At 46.6% G+C, this 22,861-nt stretch overlaps 1 protein-coding gene across 1 annotated transcript in view; it reads right to left on the minus strand.

Moving 5' to 3' along the window:
* Nucleotides 1–22,861, minus strand: part of BTBD16 (BTB (POZ) domain containing 16) — an 82,314-nt gene that overhangs the window by 36,591 nt on the left and 22,862 nt on the right. The window contains exons 9-13 of the mRNA XM_012642379.1: nt 18,079–18,198; nt 4,542–4,633; nt 3,122–3,204; nt 1,538–1,615; nt 228–326 (exon numbers count right to left, since the gene is read on the minus strand). Coding sequence (XP_012497833.1) covers nt 228–326; nt 1,538–1,615; nt 3,122–3,204; nt 4,542–4,633; nt 18,079–18,198 — 472 coding nt within the window. The remainder of the gene's footprint in view (nt 1–227; nt 327–1,537; nt 1,616–3,121; nt 3,205–4,541; nt 4,634–18,078; nt 18,199–22,861) is intronic.

Here is a 22,861-nt window from a genome sequence, read left to right on the forward strand (position 1 = left end):
GACACTCAGTTTTGAAATCCTCATCTGCTAACTGGGCTAACAGTACCCACCTTCTGAGGTTGTTCCAAAAATCAAATGGCATCATGTATCTAAGCATGATTAGCACTTGCAGTATGGTTCATATTTAATCGTTAATTAATGATTAATCAATTATGAATGCAATATGAATTGATTCTGAATCTAAAAGACTGTTTCTGAGACATATCTTTCACTTGGGCTGTCCTTACCTGCATGTAAAAACTGTAAGAGGTAGAATCACGTTTGATTCCCTTTATCTCAAAGAAGAATCCATACATAGCAATTGTTTCTGAATGAGTTGTATGCTCCTAAATTGGGAAAGAGAAACAACAAAGTGAAGGGAGAAAAAATCTTTAATATTCAAGGTCAAGAGGACACAGTGAAATAAATCATGGCAACAACAACAGTCACTCATTTGGAGGCTGATTTAAAAGGGAAACTATAGCAGCAATATTAGCCTAGGAGGCATAGGAAAAGCCAAACTGCATTGACTCCACAAATGCTTAGCAGTAATAACTGCTGTTCACAGTTAGTACAGTCAGCATAAGTTCTTAGTACAGTTGGTAGTAGTTACTGAGCAGTGACAATATTATTTACTCTGCATGTTCCTTAGTGAGGAAAAGAATGGGTTAGGTATGTTCTCAGATGACCTGTGGTCTGCAGACCTTTGAAACAAAGCATTTGGTTCTAATCTAATGGGCCTAAGAGATACTTTATACTCATGGTACTTGCAGAAGTCCTGGCCCCCGCGGTCTACATCTGCCTACTTGGACACGTCTCTGCAACCAAGAAGCTGGGCCAGCCCACCTAGGCCTGACCCACAGGGACTCTCTGATGATAGATTCAGGCCCTGAGTCCCTGAAACATGAACTCTTTTGAGATCTCTACCGGTGTGCCTTTAAAGAATCAAAGGGGAGCAGTGATTTCTTGGGGAATTGTGCCTATCACAGGGAACCCAAGATAGAGCACAGCCACCAACCCCAGACATCCCTCTGATGACTGGGCACCAAGATGTCTTGCAATCAAGCTCCTTGACCCACCATGGTTTGATTCTGGGATCCATTAAAATATTAATAACTGCCCAGAATGGTTCACCCCGGCAACCTTAAACATGGACTTGGCAGGGAGTCTCTTGATGAGCCAGTTGGTGGCTGTTGATGTTTGTGGGCAATGGGAATGACCACCCACCCCAGGTTGCATAGGCCGTCCCTGGTTTTATAGCCAATAGTCCCGCATCCCAGGGAAACTCCTCCATGCCGGGAAAACCAGGACAGTTGGTCACCTTAGTGGGGAAATTTGGGATGCACATCAGATTACTGAATAGCAGGTCCCAGGCCCCTTCTTGTGGATTCTGTTTGCTAGGAGCTGGTGAGCATCCGGGAGAGACTCCCACGACACCCTCTCCTCCCCTGACCTTCCCACCAGAGGTCAGAAAGTGACCATGGGCCGCTCTACAGAGGTCCTTAACCAAGCACAAGAGGAACGGTTCTTCCCATTGTTCAGGTCCAGTGTTTGGTACCTGCTTGAAGAGCAGCCCGAATCTCACAGCATGGGTGTTAAGATCTTTCAGGTGGACCATGTCACCCCCGTTCTCCAACTGTAAGGGAAACACACACAATTCACTGGCAGCCTGATCCACTGGACACAAGGGCCTCTCATCGTCTTCACGGCCGTTCCTTGATCCCCACACCTCCCACGGTGCTCAAAAGAGAATTCTGCCTCTAGACTCTACATGCAGCCATTCCTGCAGTCCACAGGTGTTCACTGAAAACCTGCTCTGTGCCAGGTACTGTGCTCAGAGCTTTCAGAGGATGCCAAGAGGAGAAAAAGAAAAGGCCCCAAGGTGAAGGCAGGAGAGGAAAGGGAGCAGATTTTGGGAGGATGGCAGCAGGGGGAAAGGAAGGAGGTACGCAGGGTCAGAGAGCAGAGAGGGAGGTAGGGGGCTTCCTGAGGTTTCAGCACAGACACTGTCCCCTCTCTCTGTCACCCCTCCGCCACTCTGTTAGAGCACAGTTCTGAGTGATGACCCAGAGCGGCAGCTTCCGTGGAGTCATTTTCTACTGGGTGGGGAGGACTGAGACTGTGGTTTGCACATTACAATAGGTATTTGTTGAGCTGGACTGAATTTTAACCAGTGACTCATACATCTTCAGAACTCACACACTGCCCCACTTCATCTCCAAAAATGCAAGATTGGAAACACAGAAGTACAACAGGTTGCACAGACAATTCACAAAGGGGGAAATAGTGCATGGAAAAATATTCATATTTAATGAGAATAAAGGAAATGCATATTAAAAAATGAGATGTCATTGTTCCCTTCTCAATTAACAAAAGTGATTTGAAATTAAAATGCTCTCCATTGCTGAGGATGTGCAAAGTGAGGCACGCTCATTTATTACTGGGGGAAGAGTAATTTGGTCTCAATGTGTATCAGAACAAAAAGGCACATTCCTTCTTGTGCCAGCATTTCTACTCTTGAGAATATCCTATTAAAAAATAATTCGAAGTATAATAAAATAAACCATTAGGTGAAAATATGTTCACCATATTGTCATTTATAATATTAATAGTAAACAATTAGAAATACTACACATTTTCCACAGTAAAAGAATGACAAACTAGCATCCTCTTGGTGGAAGAGTTTGAAGCCATTAAAAATGGTGTTAGGAAGCACATTTAATTGAGTGCATTATATAATATATGTAAAGATTGGAAGGCAGTAAATATGAGATGTTAACAGTGGTTGTATTCGGGTGATGGGTCTGAGGGTATTTCTTTTCTTTCTTTCGATTTCTCTGCATTTTGAAAATTTTCAACAGGAAGCACACATTACATTTGGGTCTGTCAGGGGACTTGGTTTGGGGGCCCTTGTGACCAGTGCCATTGTACCCCATGGAACCCCCCAGATCAACGTGGCAGATGCTTGAAGCACTCCGATTCCAAGGCTGGGTCTCCTCCCTCCTTCCCCAGGAGGAGGATCCAGATATGTCCTGACCTCAAAGGCCCAGAGGTTTCAAATGTGAAACACATCTCCAGAAAAGGCAAAGTCAGAGAGGCAATAAATTTTGATAATTGTTTCCTTGCTGAGCCAGTGACTTACTGCATGGTAATGGCTGGCTGCAACCCGGACCAGCCATGACTCCGGGAAAAAGTTAAGGCGCCTTAACTGCTCCAGATCTTTGCCTTGGAAGAAACACAGAGGGAACATTTGTACATTTATTTATTCATAACAGAACTTCTAAAGTCTCATTTACAGAAAGAAAAAAGAAGTCAAATGCTGAGGGAAGGAAAAAAGGTGGGTGGTCTCATTTAAGGTTTGGTTGATAAAATGGGAATAAAACATCTCAGATTCACTGTGGTTGTGTTCACAGTCAATTATTTTTGTCGTCCAAATTAACTCTTTTTAAAAAACTTATACAAATAAACTTCCAAAGGAATGAATGAATTCACTCCAAATTGGATGGCCGTTTCAACTTCAGTAGGAAACTTTCTGTACTACATATTAATGTTTCAACATACGTTTAGTTTATATTATTTTGAGTGAAATATATTCCCAACAATCCTGCAAGCAGATATCACTGCCCAGTGAACTCTGGAGGGTACCTTGGAACTATCGCTGAAGGAGAAGCCATCAGTGGCCCTCAAAGTTCAGCTTAGACCAATCAACCATACTCTTCAAAGATATTTTGGTTCTTACAATATTACCAAAAAAAAAAAAATCACAAAGAAAAAAAGAAGAAGATATTTAGGCTGCACAGTGGTCCAATTAAAAGTTGTTTCTGTTTTTATTTTTCTTCCCATACTTTTTTCTAGGTCGCCCTTCCCAGGGCCCTGGGCATCCATCCGTAAGTTATGCATAAGTAACTTCCTCCCCTGAGCCATGTGTTCCCAGCCCCCTGGCTGAAATCCTGCCTGGAAAGGGAGGTTTGAGATCAGATATTCAGTGCTTTTGGACTGTCTAGAAGCAACTTGGACAAAACTACCCGAGTTCTAGAGCCACTTTATATCTGGATAGCTGAAATGGCTTTGAGAAAGTTCTCAGAGGTCCCTCCAGGTGCAAAGATCACACCAGGTGGCCTCCTGGACTGCCCAATATTTCCCTCCTCTTTCCAAGTGACAGTTGCCCTCCCCTGTGCCCAGAGCACGAGGTTGAGGGGCACAAGCCTGGGTCTGGGGCACTGCCAAGCAAGAGGCCTAGGAGTGAATCCCAGGCTGAGAGGCAGCGCACACATCGGATGCCAATAAACTGCCCTTGGCAGCGTGTCCTGCTCCACCGTACATAAGCCCCTTCTCATTGTCGTGTTTCACGGAATCTCTGATTTCCCTCATTCTACAGACAAGGCAACTAAGACCCAGCAGTTAGATGACTTCCCCAAACCCACACAGCTTGGAAGCTGACAATACCGGATCTCAGCTGATTCCTTTAGAAACATCTGGTGGGGCTGTCCCCATGGTGGCTGAGTGGTGGGGCAAACCCCAATGGCTTTCTGGGGGAGGCGCCCACAGGGGCTGGGACTTACCTCTGGTGATGCCGTGCAGATGCAAGCAAAGGAAGAGCGGCATCCATCTCTGTCCTATATTCTGGTCCAGGAAGCAACAGTTCTTGGAAAAGCTTAGCAGGGGCACAAAGAAAAATAAAAGGCCTTCAGAAAACTCCTCTGTGCAATTAGCCTGGGCTAGTGAAAGCCACGCCATAGAGACTAGTGGTTTCCCCAGCCAGGGGGAGACGGAGCCTGGTTCTCTCCGGATAGTGAGGGGTGTGGAAGCAGGGGTGGCGGCGATGCCCTTTGTGAAGTCTAACCCTAGAGACTGTACTGGGGACAAATGGTTATATCCCCTCAGCGTCTACCCCTGAGCTGTGCATACAGTAGGTACCCAACGATATGTGTTAAGTGAGATGGTAATACATGTTACTTTATGAAGGACGTCGATGTACATTTTCACACTTGAGTCCCACAGACTCCCCGTGGGGCAGACAGGGCAAGTGTGGTCGGCTTCAGATTTTACAGATGGGAAAGAGAGGCTCAGTCAGGGCACGAACCTTCCAGTAAGTGCCCGTACCAGACACTTGAAAAGTGCTTTGTGCTGGAATTAAAAAGAAGCAAAGAGCAGATGTGGGGGTAACCAGTCTTAGCAGCTGGTTTCACCATCAGTTCTGCTGCAGTCAGTGTTAATGCTAAACTCCAGTTAGCTTCCCCCCAGGGCTGGAGGTCTGGGCTGGCTTGGGAAGATGAGGTTTTCCTTGAGGACACACACATGCACAGACAGGCACCCCCGCCCTTGTTTAGAAATAATTTTCACAAATGAGGACAATGGGGATGATTTTCCCAAGTCTCTTTGAAAATGCAGTCACTCCAGCCAAGGGTGCTTTTAGATTATTTTTCTGTGAATCAAGAGTGATGTCCAAGTCACACCCTGTCCCAGCTGGACTGGTGCAGCATTGGCCCCGTGTCCCGCCTCTGTCGGAAATGCCCGCCAGCCTTCCCGGAACCACTTGTTTTCATAAGATCTGGGAATTCCTGGGGCTGCCCGACCCCTCTCCATGGACCAGTGGTCCCCAGCTCCAGGGGTGCTGAGGAGCTGGGGGATGGGAGACAGGTGCAAAGGCAAATGAGTCTGATCCAATGCAAGGATTATTTATGGGCACCTGCCACATGTCTGTCTCTGGAGCTGGACACAGCAGGCATCCATAAGGCCAGGTCGATACTCCAGGAGTGCAGGGCTACTGATCCGGAACCAGCCCTCCACTACCCAGGGCAAGTGGGGCCAGGGCTAGTGGGTGCTGTGCAGGGCCCTAGGGACACAGACGTCTTAGTGGGACAAGCAGCCCTCGCTTGCTTCCTTTCCTTGGGCTGGTCTGGATGCCCCTCCTCTCTGCCTCTCCTTCACTATTTAACAGAGGAACAGCTGAGGCAGCATCACGGCTGGGCAGCAGGTGTCGATGAGGGAGAAGAGGCCAAGCTGACACCGTCCTGTCCTCCCCAGCCTAGCCTGGTGCCCTGGGAATGAGCCAGTACCTGTGACAAGGGCCCCTACGGCCTGGTGCTGCCCCTGAGCAGTGAGCAGCTGCTGGAGCTGCCCCTCGGATACAGTCAGAGTCAGCCACAGAAGGAAAGGCCAGGCCTAGAGGAAAGCAGCGCCCTCTGCCCAGAAACCACAAGGCACCGCTTCTGTCTGCTTGGAGTGTGAATGCTTCTGGGTAGTGAGAGGGACCAAGCCCTGAGCCTCCCTCTGAGAGGCACTGAGGCCCGAAGGCCACTCATCTGGACCTCTCTGGACAACCCTCCTCTCCCAGAGGACTTGGAAATGACTTTGTTGAGACAGGTGGTTGCAAGTGGCGATGATGCCCACTGCTGTGGCTCACTCGGAGGGGCCACGGGTCAGCTCGTTGCCCGATCACACTAGGCCTGGGGGCAGATGGACCAGGGTCCCGTCTCGGCCCAGCCAGCCATCGGTCAGGTGGCCCGGCCTCTCTGAGCTTCACTCTCCTTCTCTACCAAATGGGAGCAGTAGCTACAGATGTGTCCTAAGGGACATGGGAAGGGCAGAGGTGGCAGTACTTGGAGGCATGTGGCACAGCTTCTGGGCCCAACAAGTCCTCAACGCCTCGTGAGAACCACCGTTATCCTCCCGTCCCAGGAAAAGTGACCGGGACTCAAGTGGGTTAAGTGCAGGGAGTTGTTCTTGGTGGCATTCATCGTCACTGCCACCCCTAAATCACCCAAGTCACGGGCCACCTCAAAGAAAGAAAATGGTGTCCTCAGCTTCTGATTTTCTAAAATCTCAAAGGATCTGAGGGGTGGGGTCCGTTCCCTGGATCCAATTGTATAACCTGCTCCTCGAGCCTAGCGGGGTCCCTTGTCACGGCGCCGGCATTCTACACACTGCCCAGACCCGGCACCTTTTCCATCTCACTCGGCCCCCCTCGCTGTGTGGTGTGGCGGCACCCGCTACTCTCTGGCCAGTGGTGAACGCATTCGCCCGATGTCATGTGATACGGGAGCAAGCAGGCTGCAACGTCTGGGGACGTCTCTGCACGGCTGTGTTGGTGGGACCCAAGACTGGCGTGGCTTCCACGGTGCTGGGCTCTGTCTGTGCAAAGGCTTCTTGGAGTTTAGCACTACCTTTCTGGGACCACTTCAGGCCCTGGTCTCTGCCTTTTAAATTTCCTTGAGAAACCCTGGGGCATGACCCCTCTAAGCAAGACAGTCACAGGTCCTTGAGGCTGAAGGACACACCCAGGTTGGCTCTGGGCCCTGCCTCAATCACCCTTCGACCTCCGAAAGACAGTGCCTGCAAACAAGTCGCCCTCTGACTGGTGCAGGTTGTAACATTACAGACCCTGAGAGCCACGACTTTCTCACTTCCTCTGCCTTGTCACCTGCTGGAGTCCTTTACCCTTCCCGCCAGTGTAAGAGCCGCAGACCTGACAGCTCCAGCACTTCAGGTTTCAGCCTTAAAACACGCACGTCCTATGACAGGGATGGACTTGCAATATTGCGCTCAGTGAAATGAGCCCGGCACAGAAGGACAAACGCCGTACGACTCCACTCTCTGAGGCACCTCATGCGGTCAGGTTCACACAGACACAAGGCACAGGGGTGGCTGCCAGGGGCCGGGGGCGGGGGATGGGAGTTGTCATTTCATAGGTACAGCATTTCAGTCTGGGAAGCTGAGAAAGTTCTGGAGACGGTTGCACAACAACGTGAAGGTACTTAATGCCACCGAACTGGATACATACGAATGGTTAAAACGGTAAATTTTACGTTATGTATATTCTACTATGATAAAAAAAGAATTAGGGTTAAAAATTACTTAGCTTACTGGAGAAATATTTGAAATAATAAATTTTAAGATAAAGTTTGAAAAAATACACATTTGGGAGCAATAACTCACAATGAGAAGGGAGAGAGTGGCTTTTTTTCAAAATGTAACTCAGTGTAGACAACGTGGCACCTTCTGACATCAAAGAACCAAAGTGTGGTGAATGAAAAAACAGTTCCTGCTGCCATGACCACACCACCACCTGCCAAATGCCACCACCTCGCAGCCCCTCCTGCCAATGCCGCCCTGGGCCTTTCCTCCAAGTCAGAGCTGACTGCACGTCAGTCCTGCAAAGCACGTGCTGTTGCCTCCCGGCGCGGTGGTCAGGAGCTTGCCCGAGGTCTACGGGCAGCAGATGGTAGGACCGGGGCTCAGACAGCAGGCTGACCCCTCCTGACACACACCTAACTTACTGTCTGTTTCTGCTTCCTAGACTGCAAGCTCTGTGAAGACGGGATTTATGTTTGCTTTGTTCGCTGTTGCATGCTCCCCGCCTCTTACCGCGCCTGGCACTCAGCTTGCAACATGTTAGGTGAATTGATCGCATGAATCATCTGGTCCCTGCCAACTCTCTAGCTGCAATCCCGCCATCCTGTCCCTCCATTCGCCCACCATTTATCTTCTAGGAATGCCAGTAGGGCCAGCCCTGGTGCACGTGCTCATACACACTTGCGGGCACACACGGGCTATTCCATGCCCATGCCCTTATGCCCATGTACACGGTCCTGTCTGCTGCTGCCGTGACCATTTGTCAGGCGAAGTCCTCTCAGCCATTTGTTGGGACCTAGTTCAATGTCATTCACTGTCCAGATGGTCCTGGCCCTTGCCCAAAGGCAAAACTGGAAAGGCTTCATTAGAACCCTGTGTAACGACAGCCAAAGCTGCCCTTTTTCAGGACCTGCTACATCCAGACTCCGAGCTCCTTCCGTTTCTCTGTGCTCATTATTGAAGGTGTGTTTGGTGCTTCTCAGTATGTCTGGAAAGCCTAGAAGCAATGTGGTGGAAGTGGAAAGTTGTAAGGACTGGGAATAATCTTCAAGGACCTTGAGAGCAAGGGAGCTTCAGGTTCCAGGGAGCCAAGGGGAAGGGAGCAGAGGCAGCGCTTGTCAGAGCAAGAGAAGGCGCAGACAAGGCGAGAAGCATGAACATCAGGTAACGAGAACCTCTGGTCCCAGAACACACCAACCTCCCTGCACACGGCTTGGCAGGGTAACGCTAAGTGAGGACAATTCAATGGCCCTAATGTCCATGACACATGAGACATTTCAAAATGAATATTCTGGTAAAGAGATCTGCGCTGTCGCACCAGGGGTGCCCAGGCTCACGCAGACTCCGCGGCTGCATCCGCAAATGCCATTCATGTATCGCAAGAGGCACGTGGCCTCCACCCACCCCAGGGACGCAGCATCACAGAGCACTTCCCTCGAGAAGCCAGTGGGCTCAGGGAACCCAGGGTACAGGGCACAGCTGGGTGGCTCTCCTGGGAGGGGGTTCCCCTCAGTGGTTCCCCTGGGCGTGGTGTGTGGGCGACGGTGCTGTTGGGTTTGTCAAGCCAGTGCACACCCACACGGCCAGCACAGTTCTTGTTCCCTCTGCAGAGAGTTGCTCAGAGAAAGAATCCATCCAGTGTGCAGGTGAGATCAGGGAAGGCTTCCTGGAGGTGTCCTTGGCCAGCCCCATTAAGGCTGGATCGGGTTGAGGTAGGGCCCGGGAAAGAGGAGACTCAGCTAGAGAGGTCAGGGGAATCTAGAAGTTGGAATCATGTGGGAATTGGCTTTCCTGGCTGCTTTCAATGAGCTCCTTCTGGTGAGGTTGTGAGCCCATTGCCAGAATCCACCCTTGCAGTGTCTGAGAGGAACCCATTTAGTTATTAATAAATCATATGAAGACAAGAATTGCAGATCTGTTATGATTTTCCCTCAGCCCGGAGATCTCAAAGTGTCAGAAGACCTGGAAGACCCAGGCCAACCCTAGCACCACCACCGACTTGCAAAAGGAGTCTGAGCAAGCTCCTTACCCTTCCTGGGGATCAGTTGACTCAAAAAAATGACAGGGCAGGGCCAGCCGATCTCTAAGCGACCTTCCAGCATCAACATCCTTTGATTCAATAAAGTGAGCCATTCAAGAACCGACACAAACCGAACACATTCTGTTGTCCTATAGCTTCTAAATTGCCATTTATCCCAACTTGTATGATCCTAAGAAAAGCTCTACACTGTTCTCCAGAGAAAGGGTTTTTGGAGGTGGGAATACCTTTTCTGCTTCTAATTATTGTGACCAATTTCACCTGACCATGAGTTGGATTCTCCACCCTTCCAGAGATCACTCAGATCCAGCCCTGTCCCAGTTACCCAGGAAAGGACACTTGGGATTAAGAAGCAGCAGGGGACTAGTTTCCAGTCTGAGTCTGAGCATATCCAAAGCAACTGGAGAGTCATCTCCCATCTCAGGGCCCTGAGAAGAGAGTTCCATCTGAAATGTATTAATAACACACAGTCATCCCTAAGGCTTGAGGGAGAAAGTTGCAAATCAAGGCCAAATTCATGCCTAGCAGGCTGCAGCCATCCCATGCTCTGTGCACTTCTTGCAAGCTATCACCCCCGAGGACACGCTATGGCCTTGCAAACTCTGTGCTTGCTTCCATGTGACACCAAACAGCTGACCAGAAAGTGGCTACATTCCTTCTCGCAGCATGTATTTGACATTCAGTACAGAGTAGTTTTCAGAGTTAAGGTGAAATATTTGAATTCTAAGGTGAAAGTTTGAATTCTTTTCTCCCTATAATCTAGAACAAGGCAAGAATGTCCACTCACACCACCTCTATACAACACTGTACTGGATGTTCTAGTCAGTGTAAGAAGGCATGGAAAAAAAAGGCATACAGATTAAAAAGGAAGAAGTAAAACTCTTAATTTATAGGTGATATGATTGTCTATGTAGAAAAACCTAAGGAATCTACAAAAAAGCTACTAGAACTATAAGTGAGTTTAGTAAGTTTGCAGAATACAGAGTCAATGTACAAAAATCAATTGTATTTCTATATGTTAGCAAAGAACAATCAGAAATTAAAATTAAAATAATCCCCTGTATAATAGTGCCAAAATATGAATGACTTAGAGATAAATTTTCTAAATTATGTGTAATACCTAGAAATAAAAAAGGACTTAAATAGATGGAAAGATATACCGTATTTATGGGTCAGGAGATTCTATCTTGTTAAGATATAAATTCTCCGCAAATTTGCCTATGGATCAAAACAATCCTTATTAAAATCCCACAAGATTTTTCTACAGAAATTTGCAAGCTGATTTTAAAATTAATATGAAAGTGCAAAGGAACTAGACTAGTCCAGATAACTTCAAAGAAGAACAAAGCTAGAGGACTCACACTACCTTATCTCAAGACTTACTACAAAGCTACAGCAACAAACACAGTGTGTTACTATAAAATAGGCATATAGCTCAAAGGAACAGGATATTGAGTCTAGAAATAGACACACATATATAGTTGGGTGATCTTTGACAAAAGCAATTCAAGGAAAATGGAGTAATCTTTTCAACACATGGCACTGGAATAAATGAATATCTATATGTAAAAAACATGAACCTTAACTCTTAACTCATAACTCACACATGTACAAAACTTAACTCAAAATTAATCACAAATGTCAATGTGAGAGCTAAAGCTGTAAATCTCCCAGAGAAAACAAAGAAGAAAAATCTTAGTAATCCTGGCTTTTGGCAAGATTATCAAACAGGACACAAAAGGCATGAACTAAAAAGAAAAAAATCAATAAGCTGAACTTTATCAAAATTTAAAACTTCCAATATTCAAAAGATGCTTACGAAAATATTTATGAAATATATATCTGATAAAGAACTTGTATCCAGCACATATAAAGAATACTTACAATTTAATAATAAAACAACCCAATTTTTTAAAATGAGCGAGAGGTTTGAACAGACTTTTCACCAAAGAAGATAAATGATTAACCAATGAGCATATGAAAATACGTCTGACATCAGTAGTCACTGGGGAAATACAAGTTAAAAATCACAAGATACCATTATGTGTGCATTACGTTGGCAAAAACTAAAAGAAAGGGAAGCATGTCTCTGCCCTTCTGACAAACTTATACATGAATGTTTATAGTGACTTTATTTATAATAGCACTGATCTAAAACCAACTCAAATGTCTACCAAAAGCTGAACAGAATAACAAATGTTGGTAATCCATAAATGGAATATTGCTCAACAATAAACCAAAGACCTATTGGGACATGCAAAAACATGGATGAATCTCAAAATGATTATGCTGAATGAGAGAATCTAGACAAAAGTAGTACATACTCCCTGCTTTCATTCATACAACATTCTACAAATACAGTCGTGTGCCACATAACAATGTTTCGGCCAACAAGGGTCCACATACGTTATGGTGGTCCCATGATATTATAATGGAGCTGAAAAATTCCTATCACCCAGTGATGTCATGTGTGTATGCTGGTATAAACACACCTACCACACTGCCAGTTGTATAAAAGTATAGCGTATACAATTCCATACAGTACATGATACTCGATTATGATAACAAACAACTGTTACTAGCTTATGTATTTACTACACTTTTTATCGTTATTTTAGAATGCATTCCTTCTACTTATTTAAAAGAAAAGGTAACTGTAAAAAGCCTCCACACCCGTTATTGCCCCGAAGACCTTCCAGTGGGACAAGATGTGGAGGTGGAAGACAGTGATATTGATGATTCTGACTGCTGTGCAGGCCTAGGCCAATGTGTGTGTTTGTGTCTTAATTTTTAACAAAAAATATAAAAACTAAAAAAAGTTTAAAAATGTTTAAAATAGAAGAAAGCTTATAGAATAAATATATAAAAATATTTTTGTATGGCTGTACAATGTGCTGATGTTTTAGGCCAAGTTTTATTACAGAAGAGTCAAAAAGATTCACTCATAATTAAAAACTCTAGGAATAGAAGAGAATTTCCCAAATCTGACAGAGTATCTACACGAAGCCCACAGAGAACATCATACATACGTTGGGGAATTATTGAAAGCCTTTCCCTTGGGAATGGGCACAAGAAAGAGATGTTCATTATCACCACGTCTACTCAGGGTGATACTAGAGATTCTACCGACTCACTATTCACGATACTGGAAGTTCACCTGCCTTAGTTAAATAAGGCAAGAAAGATAAATGAAAGATGTCGAGATTTGGAAAGGAAGAGATAAATCTATTATTATACTTAAAATGTCATGATTATACATTAAAAACATCCAAAAGAATCAACTGACTATTAAAAGTAACAAGGAAATCTATTAATATATGGATCCAAAGTCAATATACAAAAACTGTTGTGTTATATGCTAGCAACATTAGAATATAAAAATTTCAAAACGATACCATTTACAATAGAGACAACAAATATTACACATGGTTAATAAAAAAGGAGATGCTCAACCTCATCAGCAAGGAGAAGTAAATTAAAAGAAAATAGGCAAACTAGCCCCACTATCCATCCATTGGAAAAGTAAAAGATTGAAAATACCAAGGTTGGCAGGGATATGAAAAAATCAGAATACTAATATACTGCTGGTTAGGGAATAAATTCGCACAGCCACTTTGGAAACTGTTTGGCAGTATTTACTAATGTTGAACTTCTTCATGCCCTATGACACAGTAATTCTACTCCTAGATTTTACCCAATGGAAGCACATAATTACATGTACCAAAAGACATGCACACGGTGTATATAGCAGCACTATTCCTAGTAGCCGAAAATGTCCATCAACATCAGAATAGACAGATAAATTGTGGTGTAATCATATAATAAAATACTGTATGAGAATGAACAAGCTATTGCTACCTGCAACCACATGAACAGATTTTACAGATATACTGTTGAGTGAAAGAAGCCAGACAAAAAATGTACCCTATAGGATTCTATTTACATAAAGTTCAAAAGAGGACAGATGCATGGATAGTAAAACAAGTTGGGATATTTTTTGCCTTCGGGTGAGTGGGGTAGTGACTGAGATGAGCCTCTTTAGGGGGCTGGGTATGTCCCATACCCTGGTCTGGGTTCTGGTTACACTGGTGTGTTCACTTTTTGGAAATTCATTGAGTTGTTCATTTAAGGTTTGTGCACTTTTCTGTATGTATTTTATACTTTGATTAAAAAGGTACTTTTAAAAAGTTAAAAATTTGCCTGCTAATGGACCTTTTCCAATTATGAGTTTTTATAGCTTTCCTGAACTTCTCAGACTGCTAAGTGGAACGAAATGACGACTTTTCCTCCAGGGGTGAAGGCAACAGCTTTGCTTACATTTTTTGTTTTTCCTGCAAGGAAATGTTAAATTTAATTCTGGACAGCCTATTTGTTTTTCTAAAATAACCACTGCCAGGAAAACAGGCTGTGAGGTGCAGAGGGGTGTGTGTGTGTGTGTGTGTGTGTGTGTGTGCGCGCGCACGCACTTATCTGTGTGTGATTGTACATGTGTTTGTGCACACGCATGTGTGCTTACGTATTCCCTTCATATATTGATGTTCTCAGACAGCAACAAAAATAGGCTCAAAGTTGTTCCAAAACATCTGGCTAGGTAGAGAACCTGCCCCGTCAACGTTCCTGGTGTCTCAGGCGCACAGTGTGTGTTCAATAAATATTTGTTGAATGAATGAAAGATTGGAAAAAAATCAATAAACAAAAGAAAATGGGAGAGGCTTGGACGTCTGTGTTTATTTGCAGGTAGAGTCGTAGCTGGAGGAGTCAATTATCCAGCTACATTCCCTCCTAGCTTGTCTTACGGACGCTGCGGAGACAGACGGGAAGGGGCAGCTGACTCCTGGGTGCTGGGCTGGCCGGGGCCACGCCCTCAGCTGTAGCTCAGCCTCACTCCTCAGCCCCTGCTGCCATGTTATGAAAGAACAGTCCCGTCCTGGAGGTCCCCATAGTGTGGTGTCCCTCTCCCTGGAAGGTAGCTTATAGATCACTCTGTCTAAATAATTAAATAATTAATAATAATTACTTCATCAGTATTTGTAACTTTAATAATTGGGCCAAATAGTCAACTTCCTCTGTTCTCATTCCCAAGGCTGCTGACTGTCTCCCTGGGGGCTAGCTCATCTCTCCCACCTTTAAATGCTTCTGGCACTTTCCAGGCAGCGGCCTCTGAAACTCCCTCGATTAGTCATTCCCCTTGCCCACTGAATGCTGTAGCTCAACTCCCCTGGACCCGATGCTGGCCCAGGCTGACCCTGACTCCATGCAGGCTCCCTCCGCCTCCGTGGGAGCGGCTCTTGCCACAGCCAGAGCCCTCCAGCCACCAGCCATCCAGGCCAGCAGACACAAGGCCCCGCACGGCTGCTGAGCCCTGGGGGTCCTCGGGAGGGGGTGGCATACACTGGGCACAGCTGCCGCCAATCCCTGCTCTCGGGTTCAGGATAGACACCGCTAACCTACCAGGACATTCTTCCTCACCGGGCCTAGAGAAGAGCTTAGGCTCCTTCTCGGACTAGCGCACCCAACAGGCACTACCCATCAATAGCAATGGAAATTTGTCTGTGATCCCTGTTAGTGCAAGTGGCCACGGTCACGGTGTTTTCTGAGTTTTGCATGAGCGTATTAAGACCCACTCCTCTGAGCTATCAATACATAGAAATGTTTGGTGGAAGCTCCTCATTCACTAAGCTATTATGTGTCCAGCAAGGTACCAGGCAAGTTGCAGGTAAGATAAAGGACCATGTACTCTTTCTTTAAGCTGCTTATGATGAACCAAGGGAGGCAGGACATAAATGAGCCCAGGAGCTCGTAGAGGCCAACAGTTTCTGTTGAGCTGCCCCCATCATGGGCCAACTGAGAGAGGAGGCAGAGCAGGCTAAGGAGTGCTGGGGACAGGATCCTGGGGCTCAGGAGATGCATTTGGGAGGTGGAGGCCATTGACAAGGGCACACCTTGGAGGTGCCACCACTCTGGAGCAGGAAGACTGAGTGGGACGGGAGAACCAGCTACAATCTAAAAATGGGCCACACGGTCCTCTGAGCAGGGAGGCCGAGGGCAGAGTGGGCCTGGACAGCTGCAAGGGAGAGCGGCCGAGCTCCATGCTTTACCATCTTTTCTCCCAGTCAGCCCCAAAGCTTGCTGGAGAGTCAGGCGGAGAGAGGGAGACGGAGGGGAGGGACACCACAGGCGCTGGCCGTCTGGAGCCACCCCTGCTGTACAAGTGGACTCGGGCCCTTTTGGAAGGTATGATCATCATTGCTTAGGTTGGGGCAGTGACAGGACTTGGAAACAAGCCAATGGTTTCTAATAAGGAAAGTCATGCAGGATCAGGGGCCTGCAGAAATGCTGCCTGGAGGCCTGAGGTTTGGGGGTCAAAATCCAATCAATGCAGATGCAGAAGAAAATGGAAAAGCCATGTGGTGAGAAATACCCATGTGCCTGACACTCCGGGGAAAAGCCTTGGAGTCCCGGCTCAGGAGTGCTATGGAAGGCAGCGGAAGCCACACACCGTAACTCCCTCCTTCCCACTTGCTTCCTGCACATTAAAAACACAGCTCCAGTGAATCACCACCTTCTAGCTCTTTTCCTATCTCCCAGTGCTAAGATGCTTCCAGGACGAGAGCTGCCCTGGAGCCAAATGGCAATTTCTCCCGGTGTGCATGACTCATTGGAAAAAGTGTCTCACGGGCTATTAAAAGAGTGGGGGCGGGGGTAAACATTTGGGTTCAAAGCAAATTATATAGAAACTGAGCAAAGTACACACAATTCCGGCACTGAGTACTACTTTCCTCAAATAACGAGGCAGAATAAAATGGGCTCTTTAGTTACATGGCACACAGACGTTCCCGGAATGGATTAAATGCTTCAAAACAGTGCCGATGAAACCTGGCTTCAACAGGTCAGTTTGCTGATTACTATGTGAAGACGTGCTTATCTGCTAAGCTCACACGTGCAGAAGAAATGGAGTGTCTTTACCTCCTTTAAGACGCCTTATCGGGCTTGGAAGCCCCCATTCCTGCTGGGGCAGGGAACAGAGACACAAACCTGACAAGGAACCTAATGCCCCCGTCACTCCCACTCCAGGCAGATCCTCCCAGGCTGCCTGGGACTGTCTTTGGCTACAGGTCATCACAGTCCATAGCAGCTTGGGGGATGTGAGCATGTTTCACAATGTTGTCATCGAAACTAAGGGGACACAAAACAGAGCCCCTCGACTACCCTTTGACCCTCCCCCTAGCCTGCTCCCCACCCCACACTGCCCAGTCGCAACAACAGCTTCGCTCTCGGGATCCTCTTGACTGCACGGACAGCAAACACGCACGGGCAAAGACAAGGTGCGCTGCAAAGCAATTTCGGAAGTCCTTGGCTAAGAACGACAACAGCACTGAATCTCGAGGCAGCCTCGGGATCTTTCTAAACCCTGTGCCCAAAAAGCTGCTACTGAACCAACCTGCGTGGGCACAAGAGAGGAATCCTATCCGCCGCGCTAGGAACGGGCAGCAAAGCGTCTGAGGCTCTGGCAGGTCTGGGTTCAAGTCGGGCTCCCTCCCTTACCATTTGCACAATCTCTGACAAGGTATTTCATCTCTACCTTAGTTTCCTCATCTGTAAAATGGGAATAATAAAACCAGCCCCTTAGCATTATGCAGATTAAATGAGACGACGAACAGATAGGGCTTAGGAGCGACTACACTTAGCAAAGCATATTTAAATGGTGTCCGCTGTTATTACTGTAATTGTTATTTTTCTTTTAGAATTTATAAGTTGAGAGAGTATAAAAAACTGGACTAATGCTGTGACACCTTTGTATATTCAAGTGCTTTTTCATTTGTCCAGAATTTTATATGTGATCTGGTGAAATATAAACAAGAATGACCTGGTCTAAGTACATTAAAAAACGAAGTTTTTAAGGTCAGTGCAGTATGGTAATTTTCCTGAAAGAAAGGAGTACCTTTTGCATCATGCCTATGACTGGACACAGAGCAAGTTCCCAGAAGCATGTGATTATCTCATACTACAACACCTACATGTTATTTACTTTTCCAAGTAATTTAGTGGTTCAGAGACTTCCCACAGTCTTAGGCCCCATAAAGAAAACTGCACTCTGGACGACGCTATGAAAAATTACATGCCTGATGCCTTTCCCCCCATGATATTAGGAGCAAAAAAAAAAAGAGTGCAAGTACATTTCAGCAATCAACATTAAGTTGTGTTACCTGGTAAAAAATGCCAGCATGGTCTCATAAATCGGAATTGCCTGAACTTTGTTGTCTAGTTGCAAGAAGACCCACAGGAGTATTGTTTTCAGAAGATGAAATTCACTAAAGGTGAACAACCTGTCCAAAATAAAAGAGTGAGGAGAAACGTTAGGAATAGCAAAACAAAACAAAGCAAAGCAAAAAAACCAAAAAAAGAACCACACCATGCCATTGGTAAGAAAATGGAGTTAAAATGAGTTTAGGAGTGAGGCGCCACTGTGGAGTCTGCAGATTGCCTCAAACAAAGAGAAGTGACTTGCTGAAGGTCACTCAACTGCTCTCTGACAAGCTGGGCTTGAATCACAGCAGCCTGACACTGGGGCCTGTGTTTTCACCCACCTACTGTCCCCCTGTCCGAAAAGAAAGAAGAAAAAAGGTCATCATTTAACGAGCTCTTACTATGTGCCAGGTCTTCCAAAGATGTTTTCTGTTGGTTTTTTTATTTAATTCCACACAACAACCCTGCAAAGCTGGGATATAGTCCTTACTTTTACTAATGTAGAATTGAGACTAACCCTATGTTTATTTACAATTTTAGTATTCTGTTCATCATGATTTTTTGCGCTAATTTTGATTTTAACATATTGCATTAAAATACACTTTATCTTGATGATTGAGTTTTGTCGGTCCCCTTACATTTGACACCCCAGGTGAGTGCCTCACTCACCTCGCCCCAGGGTCCTGGCCCTGACTGAGGGGCTGAAACCCCAATAACTTGTCCAAGGTCACACCGTTCTGGGCTCAGACCTGGGTATGGGACAGGCTAGAATCTCAGTTCTGCCCCTCACTGGTTGCAGAAGCCCCTGCAAGTTGCTTAGCTGCCCTGCAGGTGCGGTTTCCTCCTCCGTGAAGAGTGATCACAGCAGCTGCTCAGCGGACAGAGGGGAAGAACCGGTGAGGTGACATGTTACGTGGGTTTCCTGTTGCTGCTGTAACAAATTGTCATAAACCAAGTGGCTTAAAACAACACGAATTTATTATCTGATAGTTCTGGAGGTCAGAAGTACAAGATGAGCCAAGATCAAGATGGCAGCAGGGCGGTGTTCCTTCTGGAGGCTCTGGGGACAATAATGTCCTTGCCTTTCCCAGCACCTGGAAGCCACCCATATTCCTTGGCTTGCGGCCTCTTCCTCAATCAACACTCTGTAGCACAGCGTCTTCAAATCTCTCTCTGGTTTGACTCTTCTGCCTCCCTCTTCACATTTAAAGGATGCTTGTGACCACTCAGGCCACAATAATCCACGATAATCTCCTCATTTTAAAGTCATCTGATTATTGACCTTGGCTCCATCTACAACCTTACTTCCCCCTTGCCATAGAAACTGACAGAATCGCAGGTCGTGGGGATTGGGACAGGGACATCTCTGGGGCCGTTATTGTGCTGACCACACAAAGTGCGTAGCACAGTGCCTGGCACAGGGTCGTGTGCTCAGCGAATGGCAGCCCTTGTTCACGAGGGTCTGGGCTGGGTCCTGGCTCCTGAGCCTGCACGGTGCCTGCAGCAGCCGGAGGCTTGTCCTCAGGAGACAAGGGGTGCCAAGGACTGGCTGCTGCCCCGAAATGTCAGCTGTGCACAGTACAGATGTTTCCCACACCCCTAACAACCTCTGATGGTTATCTATGAAGCCATTTCGACATTTCTCAAACCTGTTGATATTTTTGGTCCCTGACCATGGACATAGCACCCTGGCTTTAAAATATGTCATAGCCTCTTCATTCACCACTTTAAGTGGTTGCAGTGGGTGGAATCCAAGCCAAACTGTGACTCTGAAGGTCAGGGGAAATGTCACCCACCTCTCATGCTATTTCTGGACAGAGTAGCACCATCTCTTTCCTCTTATTTGGTGTTCAGGCCATCTACAAATGTGTGCACTTTGACTCTGGCCAGACAGGACCAAGTTTGTCACTGTCTGGACAACCACAGTTGGCGGGAAGGGGAGACTTTGCAGAGCCTTTGGTGTGATACCCCCACAGAGAGCTTTGTCAGCTGGGCTGGGAAGCGAAGTGACTTCCAGTGTAGACTCCATACTTGAAGTCCTCAAACCCAGAAGGTTCTCTGAGAGCTTACTACAGAGGGGCCAGCAGCAATGCGGGGCTATCCATGAATCAGAATCCTGGTTTTATTTATGAAGGATAAATAGTGAAGTAAAGCCCTCTGCCTTTAGGCCAATATCAATACGTGAAAGTATTAGTTCCTGCAACAAGCAACCACGCCAAAGACATTCAAGCACATTTTCATTTACCTAAGAGCTCTGATGGCCTCAATCAAGACAGAACTCACAGCAGCTCCAAACCTCCCTCCAACACAGGTGAACACCTGGGCTGTCAACTCTGTGTTTACTGGTGCTCACGAGCAACCATTGGAATGTAACTGGTCTTTGTTCTCAGGAGAAAAAAATGTTTTTCACAAGACACCGTCCTCTATTTTTTATTGAGAAAATTGTATATAAATAACAAAAGCCCCCTTTTGAATATAGACCAATAGAGAAAGCTGTGCCCAGGTGAACAAGATATGAACAAGGATGCCGATGGCAGCATCGCTTGTCATAGCGAAAAAACAAACAAGACAAAATAAAACAAAGGCCATTAGGAAGGGAATGAAAAAAGATTGCTGTGCATTTGTTTGGTAGAAACCTGTACAATTAAATTTCAAATGCTAGCTAGATATGTAATATCAACATGGAGAGAACACAACACTGGATGTTAGTGAATAAGTTGCAGAACGTTACAATCACTGAGAACAATTATTTGAAGTTTAAACTTTTGCGAATCCAACATTGCACGTTATTTAAGGGTGCAAACGTATGTATGACAGTAAGAGAATAATCACATGGATTGGATCCAAGCAAGTTCCGAACAGTGGTCCGATTGTCTTTAGAAGGAAGGGAGGGAGCGAGAAAGTGAGGAAGGGGAGAGGATGGGGAAAGGGAACATCGGTGATTTTTGCTTTCTTGGTAATGTTTGATTTCGTTTTAAGACAAAATGTTACTAGTTGTTCATTTGGAGAAATGAGGACAATTGTATTATTCTATAATTTGTTTTATAATAAAAAATAATATCAATATCCTTATTGATCTTGACTATTGATGAGGAAAAAGAAGGCCCCGTGCAGAGCACACCAGTGGGCTGGCAATGACCGTGGGCTCTCAGGCCACTCAGACCTGGGTTTCAATCCCAACTCTCATGTTGCATGGGGGGACCTTAGGCTAACCCTTCATTTCCTATAATCTCCACTCCACAGCAAATGGTAGCAGCACTCACCGCGCTGGGTTGCCATGGGAATTTGTCTGGACGACCCACTCAGTATGCCCGGTATACAACTAGTGTCAATAATTGGCAGGTACTGTATTATTAGCAGAGAAGCTTCAGGAGCTATTACATTTGAGATGGATGCCCAGGGGTACTCCTGACAATGGGAACTGCGTCCCACGCTGGAGGGAAAGCCGTGGGACGGGCATGACAATCGGACATGGGTAGCTCTTAGGGAATTCCTGAGATGGGAGACTCCTTGAATCATCGACAGGAAGTCTGGGAGAATTGGAAACACGAGGGACACAGTGCCCTGGTTGCACGGTAGCCTTCTGCGTAGACGGAGCTATACAGCCCTCTGAGGGCTCCATCCTAAGTCCGCAGAAGCCTGGCTTCCAGGAAAACTGAACTTGGAACGAAGATCTCTTAATATGAGCATTAGTAGAACAGAGTAACCTAGCAGTGACCTCTCAGAAGAAAATTAACTGAAAATCAAATGCCCAGGCAAATAACTTAAAACCAGAGGCCCAGGAGGTCAGGACAGCTGTGTATATTTTACCCCAGGTTGTTTACAAAATGGAAAAAAAAAAAAAAACCAGAGGAAGATGAAGTCAAAGGATTTCAGACGGGGATGACCGAATGGCCTGGAAGTGGAAGCATCTGCTAAGAAATGGATGCTGTTCAGAACACCTGTGACCACAAACCGAGGGGCTGGCCACAGTTGGTGGCTGGAAGGGCAGCGGGGTGGGGCCAAGGGATGCTCCACCCTGGGGATTGGGACGTTGGCCTTTGGCATTTCCATGCATCTGCAGACTCGGGACCACCCAGTTCTCACTGTGTCCTTCCAGTCGCTGGAAGCCTTGGCCTCCCTCATAAATGAGGAGGGTGCAGCGCAGGGGACAGGACGAGGACTTTGGAGCCAGCAGGAGCCCCACCCCAGCCACTGTTAGCCCCTCTTATCTCAGGGATAATAACTGCGCCTACAGCACAAGGTTGCGGGGATAGAAAGGCCAGTGCACACAGCACGCGCCAAACAGCAAGCTGGCCGGAAGGTGCGTTCTGAAGCAGGTATGGGCGGTGGCAGCCTGAAACTCAGCGAGCACCCTAAGATGAGAAGGCCTGGCCCCGTTAAACTTCTAACAAGCCCCCTCTTTCTGCACCCTGTCTCCCACCTCCCTCAAGCTTTAAAGCAGGCGGCCACTGGAGATCAACCTCAGATGCTGTGAGCCTGAGGTGGGGGAGCCCTCAGCAAGGGCACAGAGGTGATGACATGCCCACAGCCACGCAGGGCTCTTCCCCCAGAGCCAGGATAGCCCTGGACTGTCTGTGCAGACAGCTCCTGGGGAGGGGCCGGAGGAGCAGGACCCATTTTCCACATCAGTCATGTCTGCCAAGCTGGTGAGTCTAGACACTTGACACGTAATGTTCTTGACCTCTTTTCCTGCCCTGCGTACAACTGTGTCAGGCTTATCCCACCACTAACGTTCTGCTT

This window comes from Propithecus coquereli, unplaced genomic scaffold (genome assembly GCF_000956105.1).
Source record: "Propithecus coquereli isolate 6110/MARCELLA unplaced genomic scaffold, Pcoq_1.0 Scaffold179, whole genome shotgun sequence".
NCBI lineage: Eukaryota > Metazoa > Chordata > Mammalia > Primates > Indriidae > Propithecus > Propithecus coquereli.